The sequence below is a fragment of the Arachis hypogaea genome, chromosome 1 (assembly GCF_003086295.3).
Source record: "Arachis hypogaea cultivar Tifrunner chromosome 1, arahy.Tifrunner.gnm2.J5K5, whole genome shotgun sequence".
Classification (NCBI taxonomy): domain Eukaryota; kingdom Viridiplantae; phylum Streptophyta; class Magnoliopsida; order Fabales; family Fabaceae; genus Arachis; species Arachis hypogaea.
In genome coordinates this window covers 103,513,409-103,528,685 of record NC_092036.1, presented here as the reverse complement: position 1 = coordinate 103,528,685, position 15,277 = coordinate 103,513,409, and the positions used below count along the sequence as shown (strand labels likewise).

Below are 15,277 nucleotides of genomic sequence, written 5' to 3'. Positions count from 1 at the left end.
TTTTATTGCCATATTTTTATATTTTAATCAAAATTAAATATTTTTTCAAACATTTTTTATTTTTTAAATCTTTTTTCGGAATATTATTTTTTTCTTTTATTATTCTTTTTTATTCTTCTATTATTTTTACTATTAAACACTAATTACCATTATGGTTCCTATAATTATGATTGTTGCTGTTATTTAAAAGAAAATAATAATAGAAAAATGAATATGTTGGGAAAAAATTAATTTTAACAAAACTAAAATTAAATAAAATAAGATGTTTGAAATAAAAAAATACAGATATTAAAAACAAAATTAAAATTTAGCACTAAAACTTTATGCTTCATAAAGATTCACTTAAATTAACTGGAAAAAAAATAAGTGAAATCGAATCTGTGCTCTTATTTTGGTTTACATGAGATCTGTGTGATTTTATTCAAAGGCTCTGAGCAATTTATACTTTCCTATTATTACGAGGTCAAAAATAAATATGCGGCGATTATTTTTAGAATTACTACATTTCAGAATGTGATTATGTCTGAGTCAGTTATAATTGTCATTTTATTCTATTATGCATAGTTATTAGTTTATAATTATTTATGTAAAGTTTGCACATCCAAAAATTTCAAAAACTACACATTCGAATTTTTAGAACTGTACATCCAAAATTCATGTTGACTAATTATTGACTAATTTTTATTTTTCTATAATTTTATCCTATCTCAAAAATGCCTAAATGTTACAATAACTGCTATCAGCTATAATTATATTAACATATATTATAATTTTATTATCTGGAATTTGACCTATTCCTTTTGATAAATTTATAAAAAAAAAATCATACTTGTATAAATTATTTAAATCCCTCATCATTGTTACATTCTACTTTATCGAGTAAATATTCTAACATTAAAGAATATAGATATATTTTTCCCATAGAAAATACAGTGGCTCACAATCCTCCAGCTAAGTGCATAAATATAGAAGGTTCTTTACATAAATAAATGGCTAAAACAAAAAAAAATTATGTTATTCAAGAATCAAAATCCAGCAATAAGAGCTATGTTACCTCAATTGGTTTGTTAAGACTATTCAAAAAATATATTTTTATTTATAAATCATACATAATAAATCAAGCTGCATATCAATTTATGTATCAAAAATTAGCAAAATGCACTTCCAATGTACAATAGTTAATATATAATTAAGAGAAGATAAGCTAATGTAGGACATCAAAATTAAAATGAAATAATATGAATTAACAGAAATGCATGTGGTTGGTACACCAAAGAATGAATGGTATGATCTGTTAGTATTTAAAAAAAATGGAAAACAGGAAAAGTCACAAACTGTGAGACCGAACAACCTTTTACACTGCTATATATGTATTATGACTTTTTCTTTCTTCCTTCTTCTAAAAGAAGTGGTGCTACAATGGTATCATATGTTTTCTGGTGAGGGACTACTCCCTTTAGAATCATGTAGTTATGCAATGCAATCACCTCATCAGGACTACATGTCTTGATGAAGTGAGTAACAAGTGTAGTGTATGTTACAAAATTAGGACGAATACCCTGGACAATCATCATCTTCATCAATTCTTTTGCTTCTTCCTCGCAATCACACTTGCAGAGAAGGTTTATCAGTGTATTATACGTGACTCTATTCGCAGAAATTCCCAAGCTCTTCATTTCCATAGTCAAATTAAACACTTTATCAATCTGTTCGCCAGTGCAATATCCACTAATTAAGGTATTAAGGTCATCGCATCAAATAATCTTATCTTTCGTAATTCATCAACTATGTATTCTGCAGCATCTGTTGAGGCTATTTTACACAGACCATTAATGACAGAATTGTATATTGTCAAGTTAGGCTTCTCATCCATCTTTATCATCCAATAAAAAACTTGAAGCGCGTCATTTGTGTTACCTAGTTTATAGTATCCATCAATCACAGTTCCGTATGTATAAACATCAGGAGCCAGGCCACGGGTAATCATGCTGCCCAATAGTTGCTTGGCTACTGCCATATTTTTTCTTTTGCATATATAGTTAAGAAGTATGTTGTGAGAAAAAGAATCTTGTATTAGATTATATTCTAAAATCTGACTATGAAGCTTAAGAGCTTCAGTCAGATATCCATTTCTGCAAAGACCTTTGGTAAGGATTGCATAAGAGTACTGATCAGGGCATATATGCTTATCAATCATGTCAGCTAGTAGCAAAGAAGCTTCCTCAATACCTCCTTCACGATAAAGCCAATGTAAAATCGAATTGTAAACAACATTATTAGGGACCAATCCCCTTTCCACCATTACATCACAGAGCCTCAGTGCTTCCTCCAAACTTCCCCACCTAGCATAACCATCTATCAAAGTAGCATATGTTCGAACACTCGGCTTTCTACTTGCCTTGACCATTTTACGAAGCATCTCTTCTGCAAGTAATAATTTCCCATTTTTGCAGAATCCGTTGATTATGGAGTTGTAAGTAACAGAATTGGGCCAAACAAAATCCCCTGACATCATGGTCATCTTTTTAAAAAGTTTCAAGGAAAGACCCAAGTTGCCAATCTTGCACGCCGCGTCTATGATTATGTTAAACGAGGCTACATTAGGGAAAATTCCACCCTTCATCATCCTATATAACACTGAAATAGCTTCCACTAGTCGGCATTCCTTACACAGAGCATAGATAACCAAACTAAAAGTATTCACATTTTCCATGTAACCAAAAGAACCCATTCCTCTATACAAATTCCAAAACCTATCGATTTCATTCAATTGCAACAAGTAATTTAGGACATTGTTCCAAGCATGAATAGTAATGAAACAATCCCGGCTCCTTAAATTATAGATGACATCATAAGCACCTTCAGTAGCCCCAACCTGAGTACAAGCCCTCACCAATGCATCAAAAGCCGCAATACTAGAGCAACATCTTCGATAACTCTCTATCAATACTTCCAACAACACCAATGGAGGAGTGCCCTCTTCAGTAATCAAGTTTTTCAGAAGAAATAATGCCTCATCAAATCTTCTTGACTTCACCAGCACATGAACCAAAGTGCAACAGGAATCTAATGAGTGAGAGAACAACCCTCCAACCCAGTTATAAAAATCTAAAGCCAACTGTGGCGAGTTCTGGAACTCGCAAACAACTCGGCTCACCAAGGAGCTGGTGAGCTTGGGGGATAGTCGCTCCAACACACTCCATCTCCTATGCTTCAAGTTAACACAAATAGCTCTGAAAACAATATCTCCAGAACTTGGGTTTAAGAAACGCTTACCAGAATGAAAAGCTCGAGCCAAATGGTTACGACTTTTGGATGAAAAGAAACTCAAAATCATACCACTTCATCGAATAGCCAGCCAAATACTACGTACACTGTTTATTAAAATAATTATAAAAAAATCTTTAAAGAGAAAATACATAATGGATAAAACTAAGGAATATAAAATAGGGAAGAAGTAAAAGTTTAAATTTTAGCTGAGGAATTACCTTGAGAAGCTCCTTCTGCCGCCAAAAAAGAGTGAGCTCTCCTTTTTTTTCTTTTGGTCAAGGAAATGGGTTGGGCACACCCACTCCACCGGAAATAGTTCCAGACGAAAGAAGACGCTACGCGAAAGAGAATCGGCAGATGCCGTCACAAGTGGCCAGCACAGTGGAAGAAAGGAGTACCCCATAACCAAACTGTAGATGATTGATGGCAGGAAGCATCAAGCGAAAACCCAAGAGTCCATAACAATTTCAGAACAACGTTATTGACTAGAGTCTAGAGTTCTCTCTTTTATTGGGCCTTGGATAATGAAGCCCATAAACTGAGCCCAATAAAGAGCTTATTCAATCTTCCTCATAAGAGGTTTTTGGTGGGTTTACTTTACACTTTACAGTTACAGCTGAAGACTGAGCAGCAAGCATGGAGTTTGAGAAGAGAAAAGCGGCAACACTATCATCGTTGAACTCAACCGAGCACGACAAGTCTCCAAAGGGCAGTTTGGACATTCCAATAATACCTCTCATCAATGCACTCAACAACCACCCTTTCTACTTCACTACAAGCTCCTGCTCCGGCAGAATCTCAATCCTCTCTCAGCCTCTTCAAAACGATGCCGTTTCAACGCTTCCCAAGAAGAAAGCCAGAGGCGGCACCTGGCTCTTCGTTTCCCACGATCCTGCCGATACCGATTCCGTCCTTTCCCTCCTCTTCCCCACCTCCGAGTCAACTCAGTCCTCACCCGTTCCCTCCGAACTCGTCTTCAGATTCGAGCCCCTCATCATCGCCGTCGAGTGCAAAGATCTCTCTTCTGCTCAGTCGCTGGTGTGGCTCGCAATATCATGTGGTTTCAGGGAATCTGGCATCACTAACGCCAGCAAGCGTGTAATCATAGCGATTCGCTGTTCGATACGGTTGGAGGTGCCGTTAGGGGACACTGGCAAGATTATGGTGAACCCTGAGTATGTTAGGTATCTTGTTCAGGTCGCAAACGACAAGATGGAAGCTAATAGGAAGAGAACTGAGAGGTTCCTTGCAGTGTTGCAGCATTCCAATGGTTTTGGAGGGGGATCTGTGGTTGCGGATATCGGTAACCATTTACTGCCAAATTGTGATCATTATGAAGTTGAGAATGAGTCTCGGTCAGGAAACGAGAATGGAGACACCTATTCAGGTATTTGATATTTCAGTATGATGGTATTTGATGATTAGAATATCATGTTGCTGCTGCTGTTTGCTTATGTTTTGTAGCACCACATTTATAGATATATTAACTTTATGATTAATATCATACGGTAATGAAATGCGTGGGTAATTATACTGATACATATTGATATGTATCTGATTGCAGGACAACTTTCCATTTAATATCAATCAAAAAGTCTGAATCTTTGAATGGTTGGCAGGATTTGTTGGTTCTCCTGTTTGTAATGTGCCAATTACACATGTTGAAGTTGTTGGTGAACCAGTGGAGAAACTTTTTCTATGGGGCCATTCAGCTTGTGCATTGGATAATGGCAAGGTGGTTGTATTTGGTGGCTTTGGAGGGCCAGGGAGACATGCAAGAAGAGATGATTTGTTGCTGCTTGATCCATGTTCTGGCAATCTTGAAATGATCAGCACTCCTGCATGTGAGTCTCCATCCCCACGACTAGGCCATACAGCTTCCTTGGTTGGAGATTGCATGTTTGTGATTGGAGGTCGGACTGGTCCTGATAAAATTCTGAGTGATGTATGGATCCTTGATACAACTAAGAATTATTGGAGGTTGCATCAATGCGGCGGTAGTGTCTTTCCTCCCAGGTAATGATTTACAGTTTTCTTTTATTGTACCTTCTCCAGTTCAAACGAAAGCCAGTTATGATGCAACTGTCTAGTTTTTTTTTTTTTGGGGGAGGGGGGGGGGGGGGATAGATTATTCAGGATAAATGTTTATGGTTTATATGTTATTGAATCATATATTATAATTCTGTCCATAAATGCTTGGGGGGGGGGGGGGATAGATTATTCAGGATAATTGTTTATGGTTTATATGTTATGGAATCATACATTATAATTCTGTCCATAAATGCTTACAACTTATTGAATCTCTAAGTTGTATAGCAACATTTTTGCTGTAGCTTGATTTGGCAACAATATTTTCTGTGTATTTTAACAGTGTAAGGTTAATGTTTTTTTGTATAGACATCGTCATGCTGCAGCTGTGGTGGGTTCAAATATCTATGTATTTGGAGGACTTGACACCGATATTATATTTTCTTCCTTTTATATTCTTGACACACAAAATTTACAATGGAAAGAGATACCAGTTAGTGGGGACTGGCCTTGTGCACGCCACTCTCATGCAATGGTGGCATCTGATTCTCAGATTTATATGTTTGGTGGATACACTGGTGGGAAAGCACTTGGAGATTTATATAGGTTTGATGTTCAGAAGTGTCAGTGGAAGAAGGAAAAGACTGCTGGAAGGATTCCACATGCTAGGTTCTCACACTCAATGTTTGTGAATAAAAATTTTCTTGGCATTATTGGTGGTTGCCCAGTCAGACAAAATTGTCAGGAGTTAGCTTTACTTGATTTGAAGCTTTGTCTATGGAAGCATGTTACCCTTAATTCTGTTGGTAAAGATTTGTTTGTGCGTAGTACAGCTAACGTTGTTGGTAATGACCTTGTTATTGTTGGTGGTGGTGCAGCATGCTATGCATTTGGAACCAAGTTTAGTGAGCCAGCAAAAGTCAACTTGCTCCATGTAACATGTTCACGTGATGATCCTTTGCCCATCAAGAATCAGGACAACCATATGAATATACAGAGGGAACGGACAAACGGGAATATGATTGAACATTCTAAAGGATCCCAACCTGTACATGCACCAAATGTATTGGAAAATGAAAAATCAGATGTTAATGGTGCCTTACTTTGTTTAAGTAACCAAAGTCAGAAGATTGCATCACATTATGTCCTGCAACTAGAAAAGAAATATGCCAAATCAGGGAAGGACATATTGAAGAAATTTGGATGGTTAGACTTGGGGAGGAAGGCATGCTCTGAAGAGGGTGGAATGCATATCCGTTTTCCTGTTCGTAAGGAATTTGTTACTTTATTTAATAAAAGGATTCATCATTCAGCTGATGCAATTAATGGAAATAATGAACTTATCTTCTCAAAACCACATAATCGAGATGGATACTCGTTAAATGAGTTGTCCTGTTCTGAAGGATTGAATCTTCTCGTTGAATATGGTGCAATTATGTTGGTAGACGAGGTTGTTGAAGTAAGAAAAGCTGCCAAGTCCCCTTTGAAAGTGATGAATGAAGCTGTAACATCTTTGATTAAACATAAAGGCCTACCGGAATTGCTTCTAGAGGAATTGCCAACAAGGTTCTTTCATTAAAATTGTTTCTCTAATGATTGCTATCTTCACAGTTATTTTTGTGCTTTTATGTCTTTTGTTCTTGTATGTGCTTCCTCTAATTTTGTATATTTTATTTAGTAATCTTTTATGACTTATAGGTGGGATCGGCTTGGAGATATTGTCATAGTTCCAGTGGCTTCTTTCAAGGATTCCTTGTGGGACTCCATCGCAGAGGAGCTTTGGCCCATTGTTGCCAAATCACTTAAGGCCCATCGTCTTGCTCGCCAAGTAAATCATACATGCATGAAAAATGCATAAATATTATATTCTTGCCTTTTCCTCCACGAACTTCATCCTACTGATTTATTGTTTTCCATGCACATGATCCTTTCTTCTATTTTCCCTTTTTGTAAAGATATCTTCTTGAAGTGGCATGCATAAAATTTATGTCAAGGATAAGGATTTCCTGATATGACTTTGACAGATATAGAAAACACTGAAATTACCAACAGAAAATGGATTATAAAGGCTAAATGTGGCATTTTTCTCTTAAAAAATGTATTAAATCATCATTGTATGTAGTTTCAGTTAAGGGTAGTGAATTTTCAGTCCTTATTATTAAATATCTATGTAGTGATTGATCTTTGGAATGGGAAAAAAATATCTTGAAATGACTAGTAAATAGTGTATGATAGGGCCCTGTTGCTGCTACTGGTACAAGAGATAGCAAATTGCAAATTCTTGTTGGAGATAATGGTTGGGTCAATCATCGAGAAAATGGAATACTTTATTCTTTTGATGCTACAAAGTGCATGTTCTCATGGGGCAATCTATCCGAGAAGCTCCGGATGGCCAGGCTAGATTGTAAAGATGAGGTTATAGTAGATCTCTTTGCTGGCATTGGCTACTTTGTGCTGCCTTTTCTTGTCAGGTATTCTGTGTTTTGGTACTGGCATGCCATTGTTTTATACAGAATCTCTTCTAATATTTGCTGTCTTAGGATTTGGGGTATTATTTGAGAAAAATACTATTTAACCTCCTTGGGTTCTTTTTATTCCCTCTAATATTATTTTTGTTAACCTGTGTTTATTTATAGTGTGATTGCATGGTCTTATGCAGGGCCCATGCAAAACTTGTATATGCGTGTGAGTGGAATCCCCATGCGGTAGAAGCACTCAAACATAATCTACAAGCTAACTCTGTAGCTGACCGTTGTATTGTGCTTGAGGGAGATAATCGAATTATGGCCCCCAAGGTATATAGTATTTTATTTTATTTTTCGTTTTATTTTTTCTTCTCCTGATAATTCAATACTAGAGTCTCAACTCACTACATCAAGTGAGGATCAAATTTGGAAATAAAGACAAGCAACTGAAAAAATCTTCTATAATAGTTTGCTTTATTCTAAGAATCGCATGTCTAATGACCAAAAAACAAGAGAGGATCTGTTTTTTGTTTAGCGGTGAAGATAATTTATAGTTAGCTTGAGAAAAAGAAAAAATAAGCACTTCTTTGACATATTATCAGAGATACTCTTCTGAATGAAGATGAAGGGAAGAAAATTGTGCAGAGGAAACCAGGGGATGATTGTTACAGTAACTTTAATTTTATTTTTACATATCAAAAGTATCTTCTCTTTTTTACTTGAAAAGATTTAGTAAAATCAGCTTTGCGGGATGAAAAGATTAATCAAAGGAACAAAACATGTGGCTAGCGGTCCATTGACTGTTTACCTTTCTCAATGAGTCACTGTAAACACTCTTTCACTATTTTTTTGCTTACAGAACATGGCTGATAGAGTGTCTCTTGGTCTCCTTCCATCTAGCGAGTGTAGCTGGGTCACAGCTGTCAGGGCTTTAAGGTAATTGCATGATTGCTTTCTTTGCCTTGATTCTTCTCACAAAATGATTATCCAGGATGGTTGAAATTGAAATGACCGTGGGACTATGTTCCCTGCTCTTAAACTTAATTTTCTTAAGTTGCTGATATTTCTCTAAAATATTGCCATATTATTTATGTATCAAGGTATGAATGAAATGAGGGAGAAACTGTCTAATTAGCTGCTAAGTTATTCATTCAGCTTGAATTTGATTATGAAATACTTTATCGTTCTTATCCAATAAATAAATTATTGTATGAATACAAATTATCTGAGATGATGTATGCACGTCCTGATTCCCAAGCCGTTCTTATTCACCAACTCTATTCATAATGATACTAAAGTTTAGGTTCATCTGTCATCTTATCAATTGCATGATTGAAACTTATGCATCTGGAAAATTGCATTTAGCTAAAAACATATAGAATTTCTGTTTTACTTGTGCTGTGGGGTAATAAAATTTGTATAGAACAATCAAGAAAAATCTTTACATTGCATAAATAGCTAGCTTAATTCAGCTCAGATTTACTTGTGGGCCATTGGTAACTAATTCCACTCTTTCTCGTGAAATCAATGTTGCAGGAGAGAGGGTGGAATATTACACGTCCATGGGAATACAAAGGACACTGAAGAACGTCAGTGGACTGATCATGTGTTGAAGTCCATAGATGAAATTGCTAGATCTGAAGGTAGCAGCTTTCTTCATTACAAAAAGGAAAATAAATGTACAGTGAGCTTGTCTCAATGCAAAAATGATGATGTAATTTCTGGAACTAATATTGATTACCCAACACCATTATGATTTTCCACAGGTTATTGTTGGGAGGTTTCAATAGAACATGTAGAGAGGGTGAAATGGTATGCTCCGCACATTCGCCATGTCGTTGCAGATGTAAGATGCAGACAGATCAGAAGATAGCTATTGGGACGTGGTCTGAGGTTTAAAACTGCCTTCTTCATGCAATCAGTGCGGATAGCAAAAGCAATTGCTATAATATGTTCAACTTCAACAATTATCAGACTGGCAGATGTTGCATGCATTGGCATACTTGTGTCTCATTCCAGGTTCTGCATACTTACAGAGTTACAGTTGATGTTGTAACTGTTATTCATCTTGTTCTCAGTATACAGTTTGTTGTTCTAGAATAGTTAATCCTATCCATCAAAGGAGGGAGAAGAGGGGAGGGAATCTTTTTCTGCACCAAATTGATGTACCGTTTTCTTTGTTTTTGGTTTGTGGGGTTTATTGATATAAGGTTTGTGTTAATTTTTTTTTCATTTGGTCTGGATTCTCTGGTAGTACATCAAAACTGTTTCCACTGCAGAGTTTGGCCCATGTTAAAGCCCAAAGTTCCGTTGTTAGGGCCAAGATTTTGTTGCAACATAATTCATTCATGTCTGTACAATAAAGTTGGACAATGGGTCCAATAAGTGGTATAACGTCAAATCGCCAATAGTATCTCAGTATGCAACCAAAACTAGCGGTATCTCGGATCAAAAGGAAAAAAAAAAGGTAGAACGCTATCCAATTATCCATAACTTCGTTGTAACACTCGTAGCCCTCGGTGATAAATTTTCCGTGTAAGGTTTGGTATTCCTTCGGAGCTCGACTAGGCTCAATATATAACCATGTTTTTAGGTATAGAAGATAGTCCTCAAAAGCTGTGAATTGTGATGTGTTAACTGTTAAGACTTAAGAGTAAGGTTTCCGTAGTTAGTAGTTACGTCTGATGGCAGTATTCTTAGCTCATATTTTTGGCTTATCTCCCTTCCCTGCAATGAATGAGTTGTCTACTTGTGCATGTAAGTTTGGGGCCCTGATTTTAGACACAACACCTTCTTTACATTTTGTCAATGAATAATTGAATAACAAAACGTGGATCCAATTAAGTCAGTCCACGAATAACCTTATCTTGCAATTTTCGTTTCATCATATTCATATGTCACAAAACTGAAAACTGCATAAAGTATACAATATAAAAAAATTTCAAATGATTATATTTCCGTAGTTTTAAATTTTTAACCATTAATTTTAATTAATATATATTATATATAATTTTTATATTTGAAATTAACGATTAAAACGATTAAATAATGTTTATATTTAAAATTCTTCCAACATTATATAGGATACGAGCATATAAGGTCAAGTTATCTGACAAAGACGTTTTTTATCGTTTGAAATTAAAGAGCATACAGTGGCATTTTCCCAAGTTGAAAGGCAGTGTGGAAGTGGAAATAGCGACTTTTGGTGATGAATGTGATGAGGTGTCCCACACCATTGATTATTTGCACAGAGATTGTCGGTGATCAAAACGGCTTACTGCTACGGCTTCGCAGCCAGCAAGCTAAACCTGCGCCATCAGCCACCAAATTTAGCCGCCTCCTATTCTGGGAATCCCATCTTTTTGTCAACGTGATCGCGTTATGGGTGGCTTACAGGCCTAGGAGTTAGGAGTGATGACACTTTTCTTCTGCTTCCATTTTTAGATGGTTCTTCAGTCCTCACGTCTTCTATGAGCTTGCCATTGGAACTGGGATAAAGGCTCCTCTGTTCTGAGCTCTTGTATTTACATCCATGTCCTTGCTCATATCTTAATCATCCAGTTGAATCTTACTGTGGCTTAAAATAATACTAGTTGATTCCTTGTCCCAAGATCCCAATTAAAATAAAGACACCATCACCCGCGTAGCGTGTAAAGTAAATCCAATACTATGCATTTGAAAACTGAATGTGCTTGCATTGAGTCACCTATTTTTTAAGCAATAATGGTAAGGAATAACATGGTCTCACTAAATCAGAAATAATTTTGTAATTTCTCGGCTTTGTTGGTTGCACTTTGTCGATTGAAAACAACTTTTTTACCAAAATAAGTTTTATATATATATAGATTTTGAATGCATGAAAACAGCTTCATGCTATTTATTTACTGATGATTGTTATGGTACTTTACAAATGGTATCTAATTTGCCAAAATAAATAACTAGTTAATATTTAATAAATCTTAAATATTTAATTTTTTTACTTTAAAAGATAATTTAGACAATTTAAACACTATAGTCTATATTACAGAATTGACTTTATTTATTGGTGAATACTATAGTGCCTATTACTTTATACCTAAGTTACTAAAAAAGGTAAATAAATAATATTTAATAAATTTTATATGATTTATTTTTTACTTTAAACATTTTATTTTTTATTTTAAAAGAGAAATTAGACAAAAACACCATAAAATTCACCTTATTTATTTATACTACTTCACAAAAACCCATAATAGTAATAATAAGGTACAGTAAACTCTTCACATCATTCATGAGCCATTGTTTTCAGCCCTTTGTGTAACAGTGTAAGTGCTTCACAAAAACCCACTGGAGCATTTTTTTTAAGTTTCCAAAATATCAGTATAACTTCAAAGCATTATTAATTAAAAGAGTTTGTACAAAAAGAATGTAAAATTTAAATTTAATATATTTATTATTCATTTATTAAGATAAAAATATAAAAATTCTTATTAATAATAAAAATTTAGTTAATATGTGCTCTTAAGACACAGAATAAACTTATCATTAATAAAAAATTTTAAATATTTTTATTTAATAGATACAGAATAAATACAATTTAAACTCTTTTATATTTTTAATAAAAATATTTTTATTTAATATCTTAACTAAATAAACCTTAATAATAACTTTAACATATATTTTTAAAGCATTTATTAACTAAACCCAAACCCGAAAATAGGATAAGAAGTCCCACCGAGCGTTTGATCATTATTACATGGCATCAAATTCACAAGCCGAGGCACCTTTCATAAATAATAATAACGGAATGGGAAAGTTTAGGCCAATAATTTTTGTATTTTATAGTTAGTACTTAATTATTAAAAAAATATCTTTTATTATTAAATGTAATTTCATATTATTAAAAATATTATTAATAATTAATTAATAATTATAAAACATAAAAATTGTTGCTCCCTAACACTTCTTATAATGAAAATTCAAAAGCCAAGGCATCTTTCATATAATAATAATTAAGAAAAAATTTAGGAGCCACTAATTTTATTACATTTTGACCAGCATGTAACCAGCAGAGAAATGTGAGCCATTGGATAAAATCTCACACCAATTTCATACCATTAAATCATCATTGATGACTAGTTGATGATTATCAATTACAAATATTGTTGGTCTCCTAGCATTGTTCAATAATTAATATTTAACAACAAAAAATTAATAAATAATAATTAAAATTTATTTTATTTAGTATTTATTTATTATTATAATAATTAACAAATATTAAATAAAATAAATTTTATTTATTTGTTTATCTTTCTAATATTACCGTAATAATAAATAAATAAAAAACTCATTAAAGCCTTGACAGAGTAGTGTATTTTATTAGCAGATTTATCTGTCTTATTGTTATTTAAGAAGGAGAAGAGAAAGCAGTGAAAGTAGGTCACTACTCTTTAGTGGGATCGGAAAGAGTGGAGAGTGAAGAGTAATGGCTCCCAAAACTTGTTTCCTCTTCTTCTTAGCTTTAGTATCCTTTTCAGCAGTACTGGCTTTTGCGGAAGAAGATGATCCTGGCCTTGTTATGAACTTCTACAAGGAGACATGCCCTCAGGCTGAAGACATCATCAAAGAACAAGTGAAGCTTCTCTACAAGCGCCACAAGAACACTGCATTCTCCTGGCTCAGGAACATTTTCCATGACTGTGCTGTTCAGGTAATAATCGCTCATCAATAATCAGCCTTTCCAATTTCCATAACTAATTACACTTGTTTTATGAGAGCAGAGGTGTGATGCATCGCTGCTTTTGGACTCCACAAGAAGAACCTTGTCTGAGAAGGAGACTGACCGAAGCTTCGGGCTGAGGAACTTCAGGTACATTGAGACCATCAAGGAAGCTGTGGAGAGAGAGTGCCCTGGAGTTGTTTCCTGTGCTGATATCCTTGTCCTTTCTGCCAGAGATGGCATTGTTTCTGTAACAATTCTTTAATTCTTTCTTTCTTCTTTCTTTCTTTCTTTGTCATTCTTGCTTCGTTTTTGTTAGTTACATCCAAGTTACAAATCTTTGCAGCTAGGAGGTCCTTACATCCCTCTAAAAACAGGAAGAAGGGATGGTAGAAGGAGCAGAGCTGAGGTCGTTGAACAGTACCTTCCAGACCACAATGAATCCATTTCTTCCGTTCTCGACAAGTTTGGCGCCATGGGAATCGACACTCCCGGCGTAGTTGCATTACTTGGTATACTATGCTCTATTTTATTATGTTGAGGGTTGAGTTAATAGTCCATTATTATGGTTCATTATTATTGTGTTAAACGTGAGACAGGAGCACACAGCGTTGGGCGAACCCACTGCGTGAAGTTGGTGCACCGTTTGTACCCGGAGGTAGACTCAGCGCTGAACCCAGAGCATGTGCCGCACATGCTGAAGAAGTGCCCGGACTCCATTCCGGACCCAAAGGCCGTACAGTATGTGAGAAATGACCGTGGTACCCCCATGGTTCTGGACAACAACTACTACAGGAACATCTTGGACAACAAGGGGCTCTTGCTGGTGGATCACCAATTGGCCCATGACAAAAGGACTAAGCCTTTTGTGAAGAAAATGGCTAAGAGTCAGGACTATTTCTTCAAGGAATTCTCCAGAGCCATTACCATTCTGTCTGAGAACAACCCTCTCACTGGCTCTAAAGGTGAGATTAGAAAGCAGTGCAATCTTGCCAACAAGATCCGTACCACCGACGACGAGCCTTAGCTTTCTTAAGCCTAATTCTGCGAAAATAATAAGCTGCTGTTGCTGCTGTGTCTCAAGATCTCTGCACAAATTAGATGCTTTTCTTTTTTCTTTCTTTATGCAATAAGGATAGTGGGTAATAGCTATGTTGATGCTTATGAATGATGATGATGATGATAATGTACGCATGTGATGTGGGGCCTGTCGTGTATGTGTATGTGTATGTATGTGATGATGCATGGCATGGCATGGGTGCGTGGCAGTCACAGTTCAATGTATGTGCTATCAGTTCTCGCTCCCATTCATGCTTATTCATTATTGTAGTATACAAGCGTAGCTTCCATTGTTATATGCGGATAAGGACGAAGAAAAAGACGTACGGGTAAAAGGGGCAAAAGAAGCATAAGATTCCAAATTTGTTGCTTATATTTGAAGTTCATAAAATTCAGCAAGTTTTAATTAACAGTATTAAATGCACCAGAAATCAAGGGCGGGTAGAATAATCAACAGTGGTTATTTGCTTAAAATATTTAATATGATGCATTAATGCTCTGCATTTAAATTTGTGTTAATTAAGTCTAAATACATTGATTTAACAGAACAAAAATTAATTATAACTAATGTTATTCTAAATTTTATTATTTAATTTGATTAAATTTGATTCATAAAAAAAAAACTTGAATGTATTAAAATAATAAATGCATATTTTCAGTTTATTTAAAGTTAGGAGTGAACTACATTATTGGCAGTTGGTAGGAAACTAAGGAAAGAAAACAAGCAAAATGGGATACATCACAGATGAAGAATCTT

General features: G+C 35.1%; 2 protein-coding genes and 1 pseudogene across 5 annotated transcripts; 2 read left to right on the top strand and 1 right to left on the bottom strand.

The window, feature by feature from the left end:
- Positions 1-1,262: 1,262 nt before the first annotated feature.
- LOC112705746 (uncharacterized) lies at positions 1,263-3,693 on the bottom strand (annotated as a pseudogene).
- Positions 3,694-3,852: 159 nt separating this feature from the next.
- On the top strand, positions 3,853-10,164 carry LOC112705737 (tRNA wybutosine-synthesizing protein 2/3/4). Of its 4 annotated transcripts, none has more exons than XR_003811171.2 (9): positions 3,853-4,657; positions 4,890-5,286; positions 5,668-6,864; positions 6,997-7,126; positions 7,524-7,769; positions 7,958-8,093; positions 8,623-8,699; positions 9,300-9,406; positions 9,530-10,164. XR_003811171.2 is itself a non-coding variant. In XM_072209127.1 (9 exons), exons 1-9 carry the CDS (start codon positions 3,907-3,909, stop codon positions 9,634-9,636), a joined length of 3,174 nt encoding a protein of 1,057 aa, XP_072065228.1. In that variant the 5' UTR covers positions 3,854-3,906; the 3' UTR covers positions 9,637-10,164. The 4 variants fall into 4 exon arrangements, 2 of the variants coding, with proteins under 2 accessions (XP_072065228.1, XP_025612454.1); XR_011868481.1 differs by having other exon boundaries at positions 9,300-9,442; XM_072209127.1 differs by having other exon boundaries at positions 3,854-4,657; positions 7,534-7,769; positions 9,300-9,442.
- Positions 10,165-13,065: 2,901 nt separating this feature from the next.
- Positions 13,066-14,816, top strand: LOC112705729 (peroxidase 42). The gene is made up of 4 exons (XM_025756657.3): positions 13,066-13,452; positions 13,523-13,711; positions 13,808-13,973; positions 14,061-14,816. The coding sequence occupies exons 1-4, from the start codon at positions 13,228-13,230 to the stop codon at positions 14,486-14,488; spliced, it is 1,008 nt and encodes a 335-aa protein (XP_025612442.1). The 5' UTR covers positions 13,066-13,227; the 3' UTR covers positions 14,489-14,816.
- The last annotated feature ends 461 nt before the right edge of the window (positions 14,817-15,277 follow it).